Source organism: Jatropha curcas, chromosome 1 (genome assembly GCF_041381405.1).
Source record: "Jatropha curcas cultivar XTBG-Jc1 chromosome 1, XTBG_Jcur_1.0, whole genome shotgun sequence".
Lineage (NCBI taxonomy): Eukaryota > Viridiplantae > Streptophyta > Magnoliopsida > Malpighiales > Euphorbiaceae > Jatropha > Jatropha curcas.
Genome location: NC_143151.1, coordinates 30640140 through 30661655, shown reverse-complemented (window position 1 = coordinate 30661655; position 21516 = coordinate 30640140). Strand labels below are relative to the sequence as shown.

The 21516-nt window shown below is 31.5% G+C and overlaps 3 protein-coding genes across 4 annotated transcripts; 2 read left to right on the top strand and 1 right to left on the bottom strand.

Annotated features, from left to right (window-relative positions):
• Positions 1 to 1346: 1346 nt before the first annotated feature.
• LOC149499361 (cuscuta receptor 1-like) lies at positions 1347 to 5666 on the top strand. Its single transcript, XM_089722581.1, has 4 exons — positions 1347 to 1740; positions 2207 to 2362; positions 3043 to 3183; positions 3445 to 5666. The coding sequence occupies exons 1-4, from the start codon at positions 1347 to 1349 to the stop codon at positions 5664 to 5666; spliced, it is 2913 nt and encodes a 970-aa protein (XP_089578707.1).
• A 746-nt stretch (positions 5667 to 6412) lies between these two features.
• Positions 6413 to 9957, top strand: LOC105634816 (receptor-like protein 1). 2 transcript variants are annotated; one of them, XM_012217737.4, is made up of 5 exons: positions 6413 to 6828; positions 7282 to 7437; positions 7524 to 7598; positions 7691 to 7837; positions 7907 to 9957. In XM_012217737.4, exons 1-5 carry the CDS (start codon positions 6438 to 6440, stop codon positions 9865 to 9867), a joined length of 2730 nt encoding a protein of 909 aa, XP_012073127.3. In that variant the 5' UTR covers positions 6413 to 6437; the 3' UTR covers positions 9868 to 9957. The 2 variants fall into 2 exon arrangements, with proteins under 2 accessions (XP_012073127.3, XP_012073126.3); XM_012217736.4 differs by having other exon boundaries at positions 7273 to 7437.
• Positions 9958 to 10021: 64 nt separating this feature from the next.
• On the bottom strand, positions 10022 to 12838 carry NHO1 (Actin-like ATPase superfamily protein). Its single transcript, XM_012217738.4, has 4 exons — positions 12612 to 12838; positions 12302 to 12523; positions 10674 to 11640; positions 10022 to 10402 (listed from the first exon to the last, which is right to left on the bottom strand). The coding sequence occupies exons 1-4, from the start codon at positions 12746 to 12748 to the stop codon at positions 10157 to 10159; spliced, it is 1572 nt and encodes a 523-aa protein (XP_012073128.1). The 5' UTR covers positions 12749 to 12838; the 3' UTR covers positions 10022 to 10156.
• Positions 12839 to 21516: the final 8678 nt, after the last annotated feature.

Here is a 21516-nt window from a genome sequence, read left to right as displayed (position 1 = left end):
CAAATACCTTTTGATGGTTATTATGAAGATATGAGCGTTTGGTATCTTAACATTTTATTACTGTGTCTCCAAATTATTATTTGGTCATCTGTTCCATTAGTAATAAATAGTGGTTGATTTGTAGATGAATCATCAATATATTTACTACAGTTGAATATGGATAAAGGACAGTAAGCATTTAGACAAATAGTACGACTCATTTCCATTTTGAAATCTTATAGCCAAAATGTTACTTATAACATACATTGTAGTTTTCTTTGCAAGTTTTTCTTCATCTTACATGAATTTTTTTTTTTTTTTTCCATTTTTGTTGGAGTCAAGGTAAATAAAACATGATAACTGAATAAACTCATATGTAATATTTAATAACATATAACAATAGTATAAAAATTATAATATAACACTAAATCACGATTAAAAATTAATATATTCACCACGTTAATATCATGTTCCTTCAAATTAAAAAAAATAAAATTATATTACATGAAGAAATTCATCCATGATAATCAATAACACATAAGAATAGTATAAAATTACAATCCTACATTAAAGCTAAATCATTTTTTATGTTAGTTAATTTAAACTCATATATAAAAAATGTGTTGTTTTTTATTGTTAATTAATTATAATTTTTAAAAACTAATACTATTATTACAAATATTATTAAGTAGACTACCAATTATAATCCTAAGTTCACATATAATTAGAAATATCAGAATTGTAATATTAATTAGAATTAGAAAATTAAATATGATTATAATACAAGTTATAATTAAAATACTAATTCATTTATATCATCAATTGATTATGATTTTATAACAAATAAATAAATACAATTAAGCACATAAACTTATATAAGGTAGTAATATTATTTAGTAATTTATTACTTTGGAAACTAAAGTAATCGATAATTAAACTCAACTTTCACCGAAAGATGATGGAAAAACTTATAATGAAATGCAAACAACAGCCACGGCTCCTATAAAATAGCATTTGATTCTAGACGAATGAATGTATAAAGTAGTAAAAATATTATTAAACTGAATGCTTTTCAGAAATTCGAGTATCCTATCTGAACCCAATGAAAAACAAATGAACACATTAGCATATTTTATTATCAACAATTTTTTGTAAAGGTAAAACGCCTATTTTGAAGAGATCGCCACCGTGTTTTGAACTTCTAAGTATCATTCACATTACAAAATTGTCCAACTTCTTCTCCAATAATTGACAATCGCTATAAAAAGTGCGAGATTAGTATAAAACCAAGGAAAAATTAGGTTTCTGTACAATTTGAAAACAAGTTAAGCAGTGAACATAACAACACAAGAGAATTGCTTTTGTAAATGGAGTTGAATTGGTTCCTATTATGTTTGATCCTTTGGGTTCAGATACAAGGAAGCAATAGTTGCGTTGAAGAAGAGAGATCAGCTCTCTTACAGTTCAAGGCATCTGCTGAATCTGCTTTTGGGCTTCGTTATGATCGTCTTCTACCTTCATGGGTTGATGAACCACGCAGCAGTAACTGTTGTGAATGGCCGAATGTTACTTGTAATTCCAGTACAGGTCATATTATCCGTCTCTCCCTCTACAATATACGGGAATATAGTACAAGTAAAGTCCCTTTTTATGAGGGAAACATGGATATGTATCTCAACATGTCTCTTTTCCACCATTTTAAGGAGCTCCAAAGTCTAAATTTATCCTCTAATAAGATTCGTGGTTTTGTTGACAAAGAAGGTATTCTCCTCTTTTACCTTAATTCTCCATATTATATCTATAAGTTTTTTTTTTTTTTTTTTTTTGTTTAGAAAATAAAAGGTTAAGTTCTTGCACGTGAAAAGTTTATAAATATTATATTTAATTTTGAGTTATATCTTTAAGCAGTAAATTTATCAAATTAGTTTTAAAAACAATGCCAAATTTTTTTTTTTTTTTTTTTACTATCGAAAAAAGAGAATTCGATCCTGCATCTATTGTCAGGTCGTATATACACTTATTATTAAGTTATGCCTTATGTGTTAATTACAAATTAGTTTTAAAGACTAAATAATTTTTTTTTTAAATAATATTCGAGATTCTAAAGTGTGAAATAGGAAATTCAAATTGAATCGTACCATAATCAAGGAAGCAAACTAAACATATACATTTTGAAATTATTCATTGAGTATGTTGGTTAATAACTCAAATAATATAAATAATGCAGCTGTGGAAAAATTGTCAAATTTGAAGAAACTACAGGTTTTAGACCTCAGTGATAATCACTTTGACGCAAGTACAATGTCATGGGTAACTAATCTTACATCGGTCAAAATTTTGAATCTGAAACAAAATCGCATCGAATGTTACTTATCTAGTCTAGGTATGCTTTCATTTCTAATTTCCATTATTTTTATTTACAATAATTTTTTTTTCTCTTCTTCTAAACCTTTTAATTTATTTCCGATTGCATGTTTCAGATCTAGCTAACTTGCAAAACTTGAAAAAATTGGATCTAAGTTACAATCAATTGCATGGCACACTACAAAAGCAAGGAAAATATCTATGCTAGCTAGCTTTCTGCTTTATGATTGTTGTTAGCTTATTATCATATTGTTTTGCTTTTAAAAGCGATAATCAATGCACAAAAGAGATTTTTTAATTATTTTTACTTCCTTTTACAGATTTTTTAACTCTTAAAGGTCTGGAGGTTTTAGATTTGAGTTGGAATCACTTCAATAGCACTATTCCTCCATATACATGGGCACCTCCTGCTCTCCGAGCATTGTATTTAAGTTTTAACAACTTTGGTGGCTCCTTGTCAAGTAAGTGCTAAATCTTATTCGTATTCAATCATCTGAGTCTTCTTGTTAGTTTGCACTTTTAGTTTCTAAAATGCACTCCCAACTCCGTTCAGGCTTTGGACTATCAAAAAAAATGTGGATTTTCATGCATGGGTTCATGTGTTTCTTCGATGGTGGCCATGAGAGGTCTGGCAATGCACAAAAAGCGATAATCAATGCACAAAAGAGATTTTTTAATTATTTTTACTTCCTTTTACAGATTTTTCAACTCTTAAAGGTCTGGAGGTTTTAGATTTGAGTTGGAATAACTTCAATAGCACTATTCCTCCATATACATGGGCACCTCCTGCTCTCCGAGCATTGTCTTTAAGGTTTAACAACTTCGGTGGCTCCTTGTCAAGTAAGTGCTAAATCTTATTCGTATTTAATCATCTAAGTCTTCTTGTTAGTTTGCACTTTTAGTTTCTAAAATGCACTCCCAACTCCGTTCAGGCTTTATACTATCAAAAAAATGTGGATTTTCATGCATGGGTTCATGTGTTTCTTCGATGGTGGCCATGAGAGGAAAGAGATCCACTATTAGTTTTGAAATCTAAGAATACTCAAACCTGGTTATTTAGAATTAAAATTTAGTTTTGAAGCTTAATGTTATCTTCTACAGGTTTATGCAGCCTGAAGAATCTTGAAGAATTAGACCTGCGATCGAATATGTTTGGAGACCATCTTCCTAGTTGTTTATATAATTTGACATCTCTCAGATACTTAGATCTCTCCGATAACAATGTCAGAGGGCCCATTCCTTCATCTTTGTCTAGTCTCAAATCCCTCAAGTACATTAGTCTTGGACATAATCTTTTTGAAGGATTATTCTCTTTCAGCTTATTTGCTAACCATTCTGGACTTGAGCTAGTTGACTTCAATGACAACAAAATTGAGGTTCAGACGAGATATCATGGTTGGGTTCCACCATTTCAGTTAAAGGTTCTTGTCCTGCGAAATTGCCATCTCCCTCGTCTTCCTGAGTTTCTTTATCATCAGTTCAGATTGAAAAAGATCGACTTGTCTAACAACAGAATACAAGGAAGCTTTCCCATTTGGTTGCTTTACAACAATACAGAACTAGACCAATTAACCTTTAAAAATAATAGCTTCAATGGTCAACTTCATCTACCTGCAAACTCCAGCTTCAATATTTCTGCTTTGGATGTCTCAGACAATCACTTCTATGGACAGCTTCTAGAAATTGGCGAAAAGATGTTTCCCAACATCAAGTTTCTCAATTTATCAAAAAATCATTTTCGGGGTGATTTCCTTTTCTCACCTGGTGACGACTGTAAATTGAGAAACTTGGATTTGTCTTTTAACAACTTCTCAGGTGAAGTACCACAGAAAGTGATTTCAAGTTGCACTTATTTGGATACTCTAAAGCTATCTCATAATAACTTTCATGGCGAAATATTCACAGCTCAATTTAACCTTACTTTGTTATGGTCCTTGCATCTGAATGACAACAAGTTCGTGGGAACATTATCAAGTTCTTTGATTTCCCAGTTTGCTACACTATCAGTATTAGACCTTAGTAACAATAGATTTCATGGTGAGGTTCCAGGCTCCATAAACAACAATTCAATTTTGTATCACGTAAACCTCTCTCATAACTTTTTTAAAGGTGAAATACCATGTGAAGTTTTTTCAGCTACCTACGTGGACCTTTCATATAACAACTTTTCTGGATCATTACCTTCTTGTTTCAACCAGAGGCATTCAGGTGCTGGAGAAACGTTGTTTATAAATTTGGAAGGTAACAGGTTAACTGGATCCATACCAGATGATTTTCTCAATGCATCAAGCCTACTGACTTTGAACTTGAAAGATAACAGACTCTCAGGCAGCGTTCCCAATAACTTTGGTTCATTTCCAAAATTACGGGCTCTTCTATTGGGGGGAAACTATTTAAATGGTTTCATTCCGAGTTGGCTGTGCGAACTAAATGAAGTCAGCTTATTAGATCTTTCAAGAAACTCTTTTTCTGGCTCCATACCCAACTGTTTATATAATCTATCATTTGGAAGGACGAAACATAATGATGACTATTGTTTTCTGTCACAAATTTCACTTGGGAACAAAGTAGACATTATTTACAGCAGCGGAAGTGTCTTGGGCATGGACGAGTTCTACGATGGTTATGGAGATCGCGTCACTGTCAACCAAGAAATTGAGTTTGTTACAAAATATAGGCCTCAAAAATATAAGGGTTGCATTCTCAAGCTCATGTCTGGATTAGATTTGTCGGAAAATAAATTAACAGGTGAGATTCCATTCGAGCTAGGGAAGCTATATGAGATTCATTCCTTAAACTTATCGCATAATCAGTTGATAGGATCGATTCCAACAACATTCTCAAATCTTTCAGCATTGGAGAGCTTAGACTTGTCTTATAATAATCTAAGTGGAGAGATTCCTTATAACTTAATAGATCTACACTCCCTAGGAGTGTTCTCTGTGGCTTACAACAACTTATCAGGCAGGATTCCTGACCAACCACAACTCAGTACTTTCGACAATAGAAGCTTTGAAGGCAACCCATTTCTCTCCGGACTTCAAATGGGGAAAAAGTGCAACAAGTCACCCAATTCATCACCAGTGCCATATGTTGAACTAGAAACAGAAGATGGAAAATGGTATGAGATTGACCATTTGGTATTTTTCACAAGCTTTTCAGTATCTTTTACAGTTTTCTTCGTGGGGGTCATCACTATTCTTTATGTCAATCCTTTCTGGCGACGAAGGCTATTTTATCACTCTGAACAATTTCTGCTTTCATGTTATTACTTTGCGTACGATACTTTCTTCAAGTTATTATTTGATCGTCTATGTCATTAATAATAAAGCCTTTGGTTAATTATTACTCATTTTCTCCTACAAGGGTGTTTATCAAGTTTATGTATTATCGCATTTGGCTACAGTTAAAAGCATTTGTGGTCTATCTTTAGTTAAAAGCCGTTAAGTTAGTTTCTGAAGTTATTATTAGCCGAAATGAATAGTGGGTTATCATTAAATTTGTTGTCTTGCAAGACAAATGTTATTGCTTAGATTTGTGTAATGATCTCCTTATGGAAAACGCTTAAATAAAAGAATAATCTCAAGTCTTCATCTCTGGAAAGTAAAGGGTAATTTCAAGTCTTGATCGGAAGCACAATGGCGAAACTAGGGGTGGAGTGACCAGTGCTAGCAGCTGCCCCCTAATTTTAATTTTATTTTTTAAATTTATTTTATAAAATATAGAAAATTTTACCTTTTACTTATAAATTCGTCCTCTCTAATTATTTTTTCTTGGTTCCACCGTTGAGAAGCCAAAGGACAAGTGGGGTAATTTTTTTGATATGCACCCTCTAATGGGCGATGATACTCTCGAGTCAAAGTTGTCACACTAAGACATTTCAACGTCTTCTTGCTTGCATATAGTCATAAAGTTAAGAAAGCTGTAAGAATAGTCAAGCCAGCCACACTCTAGTCTGGCAACTTGCCTTTCACTTGTATTACATTCATAGCCCCACAACATTAATTTCCAATTCAATTTCATTCTTGAATAATATATATATATACATAAACAAAACCAATATAACAATGGCTATCTTTGGCAAGTCTCTTGAGATGGATTTTTTCTTGAGTAAATGTCTCTTATTTGGTTTTATACTTTCACTTCAAATTCATGGCTACTTTGGTTGCTTTGAAGAGGAGAGATTAGCTCTTTTAGACTTCAAAGTATTTGTTCAGTTTAATGGAGATGATGCAGACAGGCTTTTGCCTTCTTGGAACAATGATGCAACAAGTGATTGTTGTGAATGGGACAGAGTCACGTGCAACTCCACCACCGGTCACGTGATCAAACTCTCTCTTGATAATATAAGGCAAATACCTTTTGATGGTTATTATGAAGATATGAGCGTTTGGTTTCTTAACATTTCTATGTTTAATCCTTTTAAAGAGATGACAAGTCTTAATTTGTCTTACAATGCGATAGGGGAGTTTATTGACAATGCAGGTATGTTTGGTTATTATTATTATGAGTAACCCTTTCGTTTGTTTCTAATACTCTGTTTGGTATAAATGAATTTTATATAATTATAAATATAGAGTTACGATCTCGTAATATTATCATAGATTTAACTATGAACAGAGCAGAATGAAGATAAAGAATTTACATAGTTGACTCCAATTTTTATGGGATTAAGAATTAGTTGTTCTTGTATAAAATTATTCCGAACTCATTCAAAATTCCATATTTTCAAGTTTGATGTAAAAGAAAATGTTTTTCTTACTCTCATAAATTCAATTTTACGAATTTGAGTATAATTAACCTAAATTCTATGAATTCTATTCTTGAAATTCACTTATACCAAATGGAAGGTTAGATTGTTTACAATTTTACATATTCACTGTTCTTTGAATTTGTAGTCTTAGAATCTAACAGCCACTGCAATTCAAGAATTTTCAGATTCCAAAATTTTGTCTAAGCTGAACAAGCTAGAGCATCTAGACTTAAGCTGGAATGTGCTTGACAAAGAAGTATTAAAGGTCTTGGGTGAATTTTCAGCCCTAAAATATTTAGATCTACATAATAATTTTATGGCAGGTCCACTATATTACCAAGGTAACTGCATATACAAATTTTCTGTTTTATTATTTGGTTGTTGAGAAAAATAAAGTTTAATAAGATTTTAATCATATTTATGACAGATATTTCTGGATTAAGCAACTTGAAGGTCCTTATTCTGCAATTCAATGAACTGAATGGAACTCTGCCTATTAATTGTAATAAATTCTATCATGAAATTTCTGTTTCTATCTAATCTCCCAGTGTTTGTTTTCAGAAATTGATTCTTGAAATGCACTGTTCTTTGTAGATTTGGTTAATTTCACTAAGTTGGAGATTCTAGACTTGAGCTGGAATGGATTCACTGGAAGCATTCCACCAAGCATAAGGCATCTATCATCTCTCCAGGCTTTAACTGTATCAAAAAATTATCTTAATGGCTCTTTTCCAGCTCAAGGTAATATTCCTAAACATTTTCTTGGGCTTTGATTCTTTGGATGATCATAATTTTATTTTCCTTTTCCAGGTTTGTGTCAGCTACAGAAACTTGAAGAGTTAGATCTCAGTCAGAATTCCCTTCAAGGAAATATTCCTTCATGCTTAAGCAATCTGACATCTCTTAGACTGCTAGATCTTTCAGCAAATAATTTCTCAGGAAAGATCTCTTCATCTTTAGTAGCTAAGATGACCTCACTCGAGTACATTGATCTAAGTCATAATCTTTTTGAAGGTTTATTCTCATTCAGCTCATTTTCTAATCATTCTAAACTCCAAGTTGTTCAGATAAAGAATAATAATCAGCATTTCCAAATTGAAACTGAATATCCCAATTGGATTCCATCATTTCAGTTGAAAGTTCTTGTTTTACCTTATTGCAACTTGAACAAGCTCTCTAACAGTACTGTTCCTACATTTCTCTTTTACCAACATGAATTGAGAGTTCTTGATATTTCTCACAATAATCTAAAAGGAAAGCTTGACTTGTTCCTTGGTAACAATACAAGAATTGAGTTTCTGTCTGTGAGGAATAATTCTTTTGTGGGTCAGTTACATCTACCGCCTTTTCACGGTGTGACCAGCCAGTGGATTGATGTATCAGAAAACAAGCTACATGGTCAAATCCAGTCAAACATAGGGGATATGCTTCCTTATGCAATTTATTTGAATTTTTCCAAGAACTCTTTTCAAGGCAATATACCATCCTCAATTGGTCAAATGGGTTACTTGCAGCAAATAGACCTTTCTTTCAATAACTTCGATGGAGAAGTACCAAAACAGTTGGTTTCCAATTTGGTCAATTTGTTGATCCTGAAACTTTCAGATAATAGATTTCATGGCGAAATATTTACAGATCACTATAACTTGACACTGTTAGAATCTTTGCACTTGGAGAACAATCATTTTACAGGATTACTGTCAAATGTGATCTTGAGAAGCTTTAAACTTGGTGTATTGGATATTAGCAGCAATTACATCTCTGGAGCAATTCCTAAATGGATGGGCGACCTCAAAAATTTGAGAACACTTGCAATGCGAAACAATCAACTTGAAGGTCCACTCCCATGCAATCTTCCATTCACCTTTTTAGACCTTTCTTACAATAATTTGACAGGATCAATACCTTCTTGCTTGAAACTACAAGATACTTGGGGTCTGTATTTGCGGGGGAACAAGTTCACAGGTTCAATACCAGAATCTATATTTAACTCTTCAATTCTGTCAATATTGGACATCAGTTACAACAGCTTGTCTGGCAAACTTCCTGATTCAATAAGTAAACTTCCCAATTTAGAAGTGCTTTTATTGAAAGGGAATTTTCTAAGTGGTGAAATTCCAAATCAGTTATGTCAGTTGAATAATACAGGTTTGATGGATCTGTCCAACAACTTCTTCTCTGGATCAATACCTCAGTGCTTGTATAATATATCTTTTAAGGAAGCATTGGATTTCTATGCATTTATTCCTGCATATTTTAAGCGCACAATTTATGTCTATGGAAGTATCCTGCTAGGGCAGTACCTAGTTTATGATCCGAATGCTGGGTATGCATATGAAGATGGCGCGATCGACTTTCTCACCAAGAGCAGGTCCAGTTCTTCTAAAGATGACATAATCGATCTCAGGTCTGGATTGGATTTGTCCTCTAACAATCTCACCGGTGAAATTCCGAATGAACTAGGGAAATTAAGTCAGTTAAAAGCATTAAACTTGTCTCACAACCAGCTGACAGGTTCAATTCCAACAACTTTATCGAAACTCAGCCAAATACAGATATTGGATCTCTCTTATAATAGGTTAAGCAGAGAAATTCCGCAGGAACTAAGTAATATGCATTTGCTCAAGTATTTCACTGTTGCTCACAACAATTTATCCGGTAGAATTCCTGACATCAAGCCACAATTTGGAAGATTCGATAGCAGCAGTTATGAAGGAAATTCACTTCTATGCGGACTACCATTAGTTAAAAGCTGCAATGCTTCAATTTAACGGCAATCATGCTTGTTTGTTCTTTTTCTGTCACTGTCAGTCTGTTAAAAGATGCCAAACTAATAATGAGAGCTATTTTTGTGTTGTAAACCCTTTGGATTCTTTGTTGTGATCCGGTAACTAGTTAGACATAAGAGAACATAGATCGATCATCTAATCAGATATCAGCAATTATTATCATTAATATTAACAGACTGTGGATTTCACAATTTCCTGACACAAAATTAAACTTAGTTATTTAACTTAAATACGAAGCAAGGGCAAAAAAGCACAGGCAATATAAAGTGTTTCATATTGAAAGATCGGCCAAGCCGAAAGATTTTTCAACAGCTTTGCACCAAGACTCAACCTTCTTCTTCCTCTGTTGCTCATGTAAATTGGGATGGAAAGTGGTTGCTGTCTTAACCTTTTCTCCAGTAGCAAAAATCTCCTCTTCTTTCCAAACCCCAATAGCCAAACCAGCAGCATAGGCTGCTCCAAGAGCTGTTGTCTCTATATCAGCTGGTCTCACAACTGCATTTCCCAACAAGTCGGCCTGCAAGTCATTTGGAAAACAAATAGATTATAGATCAAATCAAACTTCAACAGATTAAGTTAATGGTTCATGCCGGTAGGAGGAAATACAGAACGTTTGCAGAAATGAACCAAAGTGGAATTCAACTTTACAAATCCAATCAAATTAGTTATCAATCTGATTTTTTTTTTTTTTCTTTTGGCGAAAACATATTACCATCATCTAGAAATAGGTGTTCGATGACCTATATAGTACTTTAAAAATAAATATAAAGAATGCACCAAGCTCAAACCTGAATCTGCATCAAAAGGTTGTTAACAGTTGCACCACCATCAACTCTAAGCAAGAACTCCCCCTTCGCATTGTTTTGCTCTCCCTTTTCGCCAGTATCTTTCTGCATCGAATCCAAAACATCTTTAACTTGAAAACACATGCTCTCAAGCACAGCTCGAGCAATGTGAGCCTTAGTTGTAAACCTTGTGATCCCAACACAAACCCCACGAGCATCATCACGCCAATGTGGAGCAAACAATCCATTAAAAGCAGGTACAAAATAAACCCCACCACTCGAATCAACCTGCTTTGCAAGTACCTCACTCTCACTTGCAACATTAATTATCCCAAGGCCATCCCTAAGCCACTGGACTGCAGCTCCAGCAATAGCAATTGAACCCTCTAGAGCATAATTTGTAGGTGCTTTGGGACCAAGCTTAAAAGCTAATGTGGTTAGAAGTCCATGATTTGACTTAACTATCTTCTCGCCTGTGTTAAGAAGTATGAAAGCACCAGTTCCATAAGTGCTTTTGGCCTCTCCTTTTCTACAACCTTGTCCTACCATTGCAGCATGTTGGTCACCTAGACATCCTGCAATAGGAACACCCAGAACTGGCCACCCCTTGCCAACATTTCCAATAATCTCAGAGTTGCTAACTATTTTGGGCAAAATTCCAGCTGGAATTCCTAGGGTTTGCAATGTGGTTTTATCCCAATCAAGAGTTTTGATATTCATGAGCATAGTTCGAGATGCATTAGAGACATCAGTGACATGCAGGCCACCTGACACTCCACCGGTTAAATTCCAGATTAACCAAGTATCTACAGTTCCAAACAAAGCATCCCCCGTTTTGGTAGCCAATTTAACAGCATCCACATTTTCCATCAACCATAATATTTTCATTGCACTAAAATAAGTGCTTATTGGCAAACCAGAAGTCTCAACAAAATGAGTTCTTCCTCCTGGCAATTCTTTCTCCAATTTCCTAAGAAAATTTTCAAAACATATCAGATTATGTATGTTTCTCCAATTGCAGATGTCAAATGCTTACAAGAACAATGGAATTCAAAATCACCGATAACTATTAGTAATTTGAAAAATAAAAACCCATTTCAAAATCAGGATTTTCTGGCACTGAATATCAATCGATCTAGAATTTCAGAAATATATTTCTGATAAAACCAAATTCCTCCTGCCACTAATCATTTCTCCAATTCGTTGGAGAATTTTTTCAAAAAGAAAAATCAGAATATACATTTATTTTAATACATATAAGAATTAAATGTCTACTATAATAATGAAATTTAAAACACAAATAAAATAAAAAATCATTCCATAATAATGAATTTCAAGTAAAAATGAAGTATCAAATCAATTCAAGTAATCAAACAAACCAATTTCAGAAATACATTTCCCAAAACGGCAAAATTGAGCATTGATGACAACGTAAAAACACCAAGGCCAAATTTACAATACAATTAAAAATAAGAAAATAGAAACAATATCAGGAACAAGAATCAGTGAAATCCTGAAACAATTAACCGAAGTTAACAACTTTTGATCAAAATCAAGAGAACTCAAATTACTAATCATCTAAAAATCCTAAAAAATTGAATCAATCGAGAGGATAGGGATAAAAGAAACACCTGCAGATGGCACTAGTGCGAGCATCCATCCAAACAATTGCATTATGAAGAGGAGCACCAGATGATTTGCTCCAAACAAGAGTAGTCTCTCTTTGATTAGTAATCCCAATTGCCTTCAATGCACCATCAACATTATGCCCATCAGCTGTGGCCTTGTCCACTGCCTTTGCCATACAGAGCCTCACACTTTCCAATATCTCCATTGGATCATGCTCTACCCATCTGCCATCAACAACCCATAAGACCAAGAAAAAATAAAGCTTCTAATTTTACATATGGATACATAAAAAATCATCGAAAAACGGAGTACCCGGCTTGAGGGTAGAACTGAGTGAACTCGACTTGGTGAGATCCAACAGAGCGAGCATGTTGATCATAGATGATGAATCTGGTGCTTGTAGTGCCTTGATCAATTGCCCCAATGAAAGCTGGCTCATTTTTTGCCATTTTCAATATTTCCTCAAGTTTTGGACTAGAGAGAGAACAAAAACAGAATATAGCAGAGAAGAAGTAAAACTATGAAGAGATAGACGGCAATATTTTATATATATATATATATATATATATATATATATATATATATATATATATCTAGCTAAAAATATATATATTATATGTAATTATATTTTTGTTGGATTCAGGATTGCCAAATTTGGTTCGAATTATTAAGATTTCTTAAATTACCGTTTTCAAAAAAATAGATTTCCCAAATGATTTGTATCAAATATTTCCCAAAATGACTTGTGTTTTCGTAGATATTAATGTTTTGGGCGATGACTACCTCTACTGATATTATAAAATAATACTTTATTAATAATTTGATAATTGATAATTACTCCATCCTAATCACTAGTTGTCCAATAGAATTAATCGCCATTGCAGATTAAGACGTTTTTGTTAGAATATTACTCTTTTTTTTATTTTACTAAATAAACATGTACTCTTTTTATTTTTTTATTTTTGCCTGGAAAATATGCACTCTTTCTTTCTTAAAGCATAAAAGAAATCAGACGAATAGTCACGACTTTTGAAAATTAAAAAGTAACAGTATATTTAATTTTAAAAAATGGAATAATTTTCATATTCATTTTAATTTTTTCTTCAGAAATTTATTCATTTTAATTATTAATAAAATAATTAATTATATAACTTAATATTCGTTGGTTTTTGTCCGTTTTATACATCTGTTTTGATATACTGTTTACTTCATTAATCTAATCGCCTCTGCTCCATACCTCACGTTTTTATTTGCATTTTTCGGTTATTTTATTTTAAAAAAACAGACTTTGTAAGTATAAATTATTTAAATTGGATTTCCTAAAAATAGATAAAAGTCCAAAAGAATTGGAAAACAGGACAAGAGAGGGGCGGAAATGCCAAAGCGCATCTTTAACTCTTGGTTTGCTAAACAATCCTGCGAGGATTTTACGTGTCGTCACGTGGTTAATTATCGTTCCACAATGGATATTGACTTGTCTCAGTTGCACGGCAAGCTCGTGCACATCACGAGACGGCCGCTAAAATTTGTTGTACTCGCTGCAGTTACAGAACTATTTATACTCGTGTTTAGATTGGAAGGACTTTCCACTTGTAAACGTGGAAGATAGATTGAGCGAGTAAGAACTGCAATTGGAAGGACTGTTTTGTGCTGAAAAGTCAACTTTTGATGACAAGTAACGGAAATATAAATATCTCATGACCGAACAAGTAGATGGAACGGTTGCGAACAGATCATCCATATCTGGTTGAGTGGGACCAATCTAATCGCTGACTCGGATTTTTCGAAGAAAAAAAAAACGAATTCCATTGAAACTACTTCACAATATGCGCCTAGGAGTTGGATGAAAGTTGTTGGACCTAGCCCAAATCTGCATGGCCGTATGTGCCTAAACTGTGGAGTGAGTTTGCCTTTGTTAGGATTCAACCCACTGGCCATAAAACTACCAAATGGGCCCATTGGAAATGCAAAATCAAACCCAAAAAAGCATTATCATCACTAAAAATGTTTTAAACAATGAATTATTTGATTTAAAATATCTTGTCAGTCAATAATTTTAGTGGTTTAGTTCTAATCTCAAATTATTATCCAAATAATATATTCTAAGTATTCATAATTAAAAATGTGAATAAAAGAAAAACTTATTTAATAAGTATGGCCTATCCAGATAAAGCCTTCCCTAAGTAAGCACAGGTTTATTGTACATTTTGTACATGCTCGAGTATTTATTGCACTAACACTTTGAAAATTTTGGCTAGTGATGGCATCAAATTTGTCTTTCTAAAATCTAAAATAACTTTGAACCACATGATGGAGATGTGTGAATGTGATATGTTTTTCTATGTGCATGCAACCACAAAAGAAAATGCCAAAAAAAATCAAATTAATTGGATGTATGGCAGATAATTTGTACATTGCATAAAAAAAAAAAGAATTATTCAATCAAAAAAACCTAGAAAAAACGAAAATTATATTTGGCTTCAATAACATAACGAATACATCACTTGTTAATTAAATTTAATTTTTCAAATTAATAAAAATTTATTGAAATACGTAGATAATCCCACGTTGAATAAAATAAAATTCTTCAAAGAGAATTTTGTTAACTGAGGGATGGTAATTATACATACGACCCACGATTCAAAACTTAGTTTTATCTATTAATCATTTAAAACGAGTGTCCCACGTGTAAGAATAGATGGGGAAAAAAAAATCAAGGCGGGTGTCCATTTGATTTATTTATTTATTTAAATTTTTATTGTAACTCCCATATTCACGGGTCCTGAAAATGAAGTTAGATCCATGTTGGTGCTTCGCAGCACCAGACAACATATGGCTAGGCGGATCTGGATTTATTATAAATAAATATTTTACAAAAAAGTTAACTTAAAATTATGAAAATCTTTTCATTAATTTAATCACTAATACCACAATGTGGAAAGCATAAAAATACCATAAAATAAAAGCTATAACATCAATAATTGCTGTAATATCTACACCTAGACTAAAGTTTATGGTTGCAATTTGTTCGTAATTATTATTAATTATTAAGGTTTGGTTGCTTCTATGATAAGACACAAACATTTTACCTCGAACAAGCATTGAAAATAAATATATAATATAATATAATAATATTTATGGGATTAAAATTAGCAACTTCATAGTTTATATTAACTAATAATATTTATATAAAAAAAAACAAAATTAATACCCCACTTAACAATATCATGTGCTGTTGTACTTAAAACCTACTTAACAATGTCATTCTCTCTTTTTCTTTTTATGAAGTTTCTTAATGCTCTAACAATACCCCACTAATAAACTAATCCTATACATTTGGTTGCGTTCCCTTTTACATTGACTCTACTAACTGCTCGCTGCCAAATCCAGCCTGGTCCAACTATTTTTTATATTTATATTTTAATTTATTTTTTATTGCACCACTCGCTTCTTTTCTACTATTCCATCACCAATTTTTGCCTTTTGCCTATCATCTCTGCTGTTATGTCCTCTTTCAATTAGGGCATTTCTTTTACCCCATCACTCCCGTTGGATTCATTTTATAATATAGTGTTAGAGTTACTCTGCTTTATTGTTAAGTCATCTATAGACTTCACTCTTTAACACTCTGTTCCGATGCATGTATTTTTTTCGAAAGAATCAAAATTTTATCTTGTTTAGAAAAAAAAAATAATGAAGGAGTGAAAATTTAATTTATTTTTCTCTATATCTCAAATAGATAAAATCTCTCTATTTGGGAGAGAAAATAATGGTGGAATATTGAAATTTTTCTAATTTTTACATAATTATCTAAATACCTAAACTACTTTTAATTAAATATTGAAGATATATATGATCATCAAAGCATTTAAAAGAATAAGTGAGGTTAAAATGGTAAGATATCGATATTAATAATTTTTTTCTCTAAAATTTTGCTTTTTCCAAACACAAAGGTGGAAAATAAAAATGGAAATAAAATTAAAAATTCATCATCATTTTCTTTTCACCTTCTTTTCAAACAGAGTGTAAATGTTTATGTAGGAGTGTGCTAGAGTTTTTATTTCGTAAAGACTATTGATAATTTAAATAATCTGAAAAAAAAAAAAATCAATTTGGAAGTCGAAGACAAACTATCAAAAAAATGGAAGTTTGGTGCATCTTATTATTGATACGAAATCAATTTCTCGAATTAGTGCACAATGCATTAGTTGTTCGTTTTCGACAGAAACACATGAAGTTTGGACATTGTTGAAGAGGTTGACGTACATAACATGGCCATTGCGTGCAAACCATAAAGTTCGTTGGCAACTTTTACAAATGCATATATCTATCTAGATGATAACAACGTTACTTAATTTAGCAGTATTTTTAAGCTCATTTATCATTTTCTGTTTTTTAGAAGATTTATGTTTCAACATTTTTTATATTTTGAAATACAAGAAAATTTATTTTTTTTATTCAAATTAATAGAGGAAAATAAGAAATTGGCAATGGTTGTGTAATGTATATTGATAATAAGAGGTACAATAAGCTTTTCATATGAAGGCAAAGGGTTTAACGTGTGTGATGTTTTTGTTTGTCTGTAACCCAAAAATGGGTTAAAGCGAGTTGGAAGATGAACCTCTGGTTAGGTTAAGTTAAAGCTACAAGTAAAACTTTCTAGTGAAAGAAAGAACCAATCAGAGTGAGCGGTTGTGGGGACCAAAACATTGAGATGCGAGTCTCTGTCTCTCTCAACACCAGTGTTACAGTGTACCTCTCTTCCTTCTCACTTCAAGACTAAGCAAACAAACTCCACTATTAGCTAACCAACAAACAAACAAACATTTCACTTGAAAAATTAGTTCCTTTTCACATTTTCTGTTTGTTTTGTCAACTTATTTTTTATTTTTATTTGTGTTTTAATTTTTTTATACTAATATATCATAGTTATTTATCATATTAAATAATTATAAATAAGATTAATAGGATAATTAAAAATAATAAAAAAAAAAGAAGTCTGCAGAAACACCGATAATTCGAATGTGCAACCATAGGAAGTTGATGTGCTGAATCATAAGAAGTCGTTAACGTGTCACTTATCTTAAATCACTTTAATTAACAAATAATTAACAGCAAGTCAATCGAATAAGACTAATTTTGTTGTGGAGTTGGTAGCAATTTCTCTCTATAAATGCTTTTTCAACGAGTCATATTTTTTCTATTAAATTTAAATTTTTTATCTTATTGTTTGAGCCATGCATTTGAGTAAATAACCAAGTTATTTATAATATTATCATCATAAAAATATTTTAAATTATACCAAATTGTTTTAAGAAGAAATGCAATTTTGAGATTGTTAGAAAAAGATTTTGAGGGTGATTTATTTTGTCTTATTAATAGCTTATCTGAATTTCAGTTTACTTAATTAAATTATAATGAAATATTATTTTTAGAATTGATACATAAGCTATATAATTTATTAGATAAAAAAATAAAAATGAGCATTACAAGTATAAAATAGTACGATAACCACTTCTAAATCATTTGGCAATTAGCTCTGCTACCAATTTTAACTATTCACTTAATGAGTTGTTAATTCATATTTAATATTTATAAAATTCAGCTTACATAAGTGAATCTTTAGAGGGATGCCCAAAATCCAGTTTTCGAAACTAGAACTGTCGGTTCCGAACAGGTGAAAACTGAAATCAAAACCGGTAGGAATTGGAACCAGAACCGGTAGGAACTGGAATTGGTCTGAATCGAAATCGAAACCGGTCTGAACCGGTTCGATTTTGGTTCCATCAGTTTTAGAACCGTGAACCGGCGGTTCCAGTTTCAGTCAGAATCGACGGTTCCAGTTTCGTCTGAAACCGGCCGGAATCGGTCTGAACCGTCAGAAAACTAGCTGGAACCATCGATTTTAAAACCGTTAAGAAACCAGAATCGAAATCAAAATTGTTCAGTTTCAAACCGTAACCGAAACCGTTAATTTTTCGATTCGGTTCCAGATCCGGAACCGTGGCCACCCCTATCTTTAGTCTTGTATGGATGGAGAATTGGTCCTAGAAATTTTAAAATTGCACGTTTTTTATGATCCTATCTAGATACTAGAATATATCTAATTAAATTGCAAATGAATAAATAAATGAATAAAATTTCACTCGTCATACTTTCTAATCATTCAAGAATTGAATGAATATATGATAAAGATGTCTAATAAATTTTCTCACCGTTCTTTTTATCAAAATTGAATTTACATCCTCCCAAGAAAAGCATATTCATAATTTGAAAGAGATAGCTTAATGACAAAGAGTATTTACGGAGCTGATTACCATGACTTAAGTCATGAGTTTCAATTTTCCGTCATACAAACTCTCATCGGGCCAGCCCTTTTACCTCTGAAGACGAACGGGACGTTAAAACGTATGATTTTATCATCCTAACAAATTTATGAAGGCAACAAAATGAATACTCAAATAAATTCAAAAGAAAAAAAAAAAAAAAAAAAAAAAGAGCGGAATGGCAAGAACCATATAGTAAAAATAAAATGAATTATCTACTGATAAGTGTAAAAAGTGATGTATTTATAGAAAAAAGTTATTCCACATTAGTTTTGATTAACACGATATAAAATTTTTTACGCAATAATACAATATCATTTTTATAAAATATAAGTTATGAATGATAGTAATAAGAGAATAAAAATTAATTATTTAAGAAAAAAAATATTGACAATTGAATTTATATATCAATCTACTTATATACAAAGCTAATTTAATAAATGTATTTATTCGTATGGTACTGCTCAATGTGTTACCCCTAATATGACGTGGATATAACTGCATTTTCGTTAAAAAATAGTAATAAAAATATTTTTTTAAATGACAATTAGTTATTCACCAGGCAAATTTAATAAATATATTTATTTATATGGTATTTGCCTACCTAATATGACGTGGATATAACTGCTTTTTCGTTAAAAAATAGTAACGAAATAATTTTTTTAAAATGACAATTAATTATTCATGAGCAAGCCTCGTAAATATTTTCCAAATACAACAACACATGAAATAATATTTAAAAAAAATAGATTAGAAAATTTCAAAAACAATCCCAAAAAGAGTAAATCACAATTATTTTTTTGATTGTTTTTGTTTTAGTATCAAGAGGTATTAATCCTGTCCCATGGTTTGTGTCTTATGCTTACGGGGATGGATTCAATTACTTTTTTTTATTCAATATAAATATAAAAAAATAAAAATCTCCTAGATTAGTGGAGTGCAAGAAGATAGGACTTTGATTTTTGAGTGGACGCAGAGGGAAAGAAACAGAGACAGAAAAAAAAGAAAAACAGAAAATTCCTAATAAAAAGGAAAATAAATATAATATTATCCGATTAGAAGAGTTGCACACCGTTCAATACACCAGACGTCATGAGTCACTCGATAGACGTTTTAAGAAATGCGAAAACCTCCACAATATCCTCAACTATATGCTCCGTTTTTATTCCCTGCTCCCAAGTTCACTGTACCTTATGGTGGTCGCTTTCTCTATATTACGGTAAGCTTCATATAGGTCGCCAACCAGTATGATTCTCGGTTTTAACGGTCCAGATTGTTTCAAACCATGAATTTGTGGGACTGACTTTTCTTTTTTTCAAAAAAAGAAAAAAAGAAAAAAAAGGTTTTAGTATTATAATTTTACTGTCCTACTTATGTCAGAAAAATGGAGTAACTCATTCTTTTTAGGATAAACGGAAATTTTGATAGGATAAAGTAAAATTCTATGACTCGGAAAATATTTTATAGATATTGTATGAGAAATACAAATTTTTGAAAATAATTTATTTTAGAAATATTTATAAGAATAATATTTTTCAAATAATTCATTTTCTATTCTAGGTCTCACTATACATGAATTGACAGACACTTATGGTGGAATGTATGAATTAAAAGACACTTACGGTGGAATGGAAGTAAGATTTGATTATAACATTGAAAATTAATTAAAGCAGTATTTATAGTTTTTAAAATTATAAAGATATTTTGAAATTTAATGTTTTCCTTCGGTAAAGATTTATTGTTAAATAAAGCAAGTAGAGACAGGTATCGAAATGAGATAAGACATGAAAATTTCTATCTCAATATAAAAAAATATATTAAAAAGTGATAAAATATAATGGTTGTCATGTCAAATGATGGCTTACAATTGATATTTGTGATTGGTAACAGAGTATTATTAGATCACTGAATTAATAAATATGCATATATAACTTTTTTTTTTCCTGTTATACATAAAGTTTGTTACTTGAGAATTTTTTTTTTTCAAAAATCTAATTTTCTGTTGATTTTTTCTATAGTTATGAGAATTGAATGTGATTGGTTAATTCGATTAATCTAACTAAAAACTGGATGGTAGTCCGATTCATATCGATGGAATAAAATTCCATATAATAATCGGTGAAAAATCCGCAACTAAGTAAAATTGATGAACCAAATTAGTCAATTAACTGCAGTTTGATTTAAAATCAGCACAAAAAAAAAATCTTATATTTGAATTGTTGATTGGTGGTGAATAATATTATATATTATGATAATATTGATAGTTTTTATTTAACATAAAAATAGTCATTTTTATCTTATTTATACATTTTATATTTAATGTAATTTAAAAATATATTTAAAATTATTATATAAAAAATCCGGTTGAATAATATTAAAATTCAGTTAAATCTTTTAGTTCATGAATTATTGACTTTACCATTTGAATGAGCAATACCATTTTCAAAACATTGATTTTTCAAGTGTTTCAAATGTTAGAAAATCTAAATAATATTTTTGAAGTAAGTTATTTTTTAAAAGTAAAGAAATTTAAATATTTATATATGAATATTAAAACGAAATATTAGAGGTAAGATTATTTTTCATTTGCATAAAAATGAAGACAGAAAAAAATCATTCTAGAAAGATACATCCAACTTATCCGCATATCCTTTGACGGTACATCGTCGCCGATGGGTTGTACGAACAACGAATACTTTCCTCTAAAACGTGGAAAAACAACAAAAGTGAAACAATCGAGTAAAAATGGAAGTGATTCCGACACAGATGCGTCGATATTACGCGCTATCGTTATCCACTACTCCTGTTCCATCAACAGATTCCCACTGCTCTTAAGCTATACCCAAATCACCTATCATCCATCCAACTTCTTGCGTCGTCCGACATCTGTA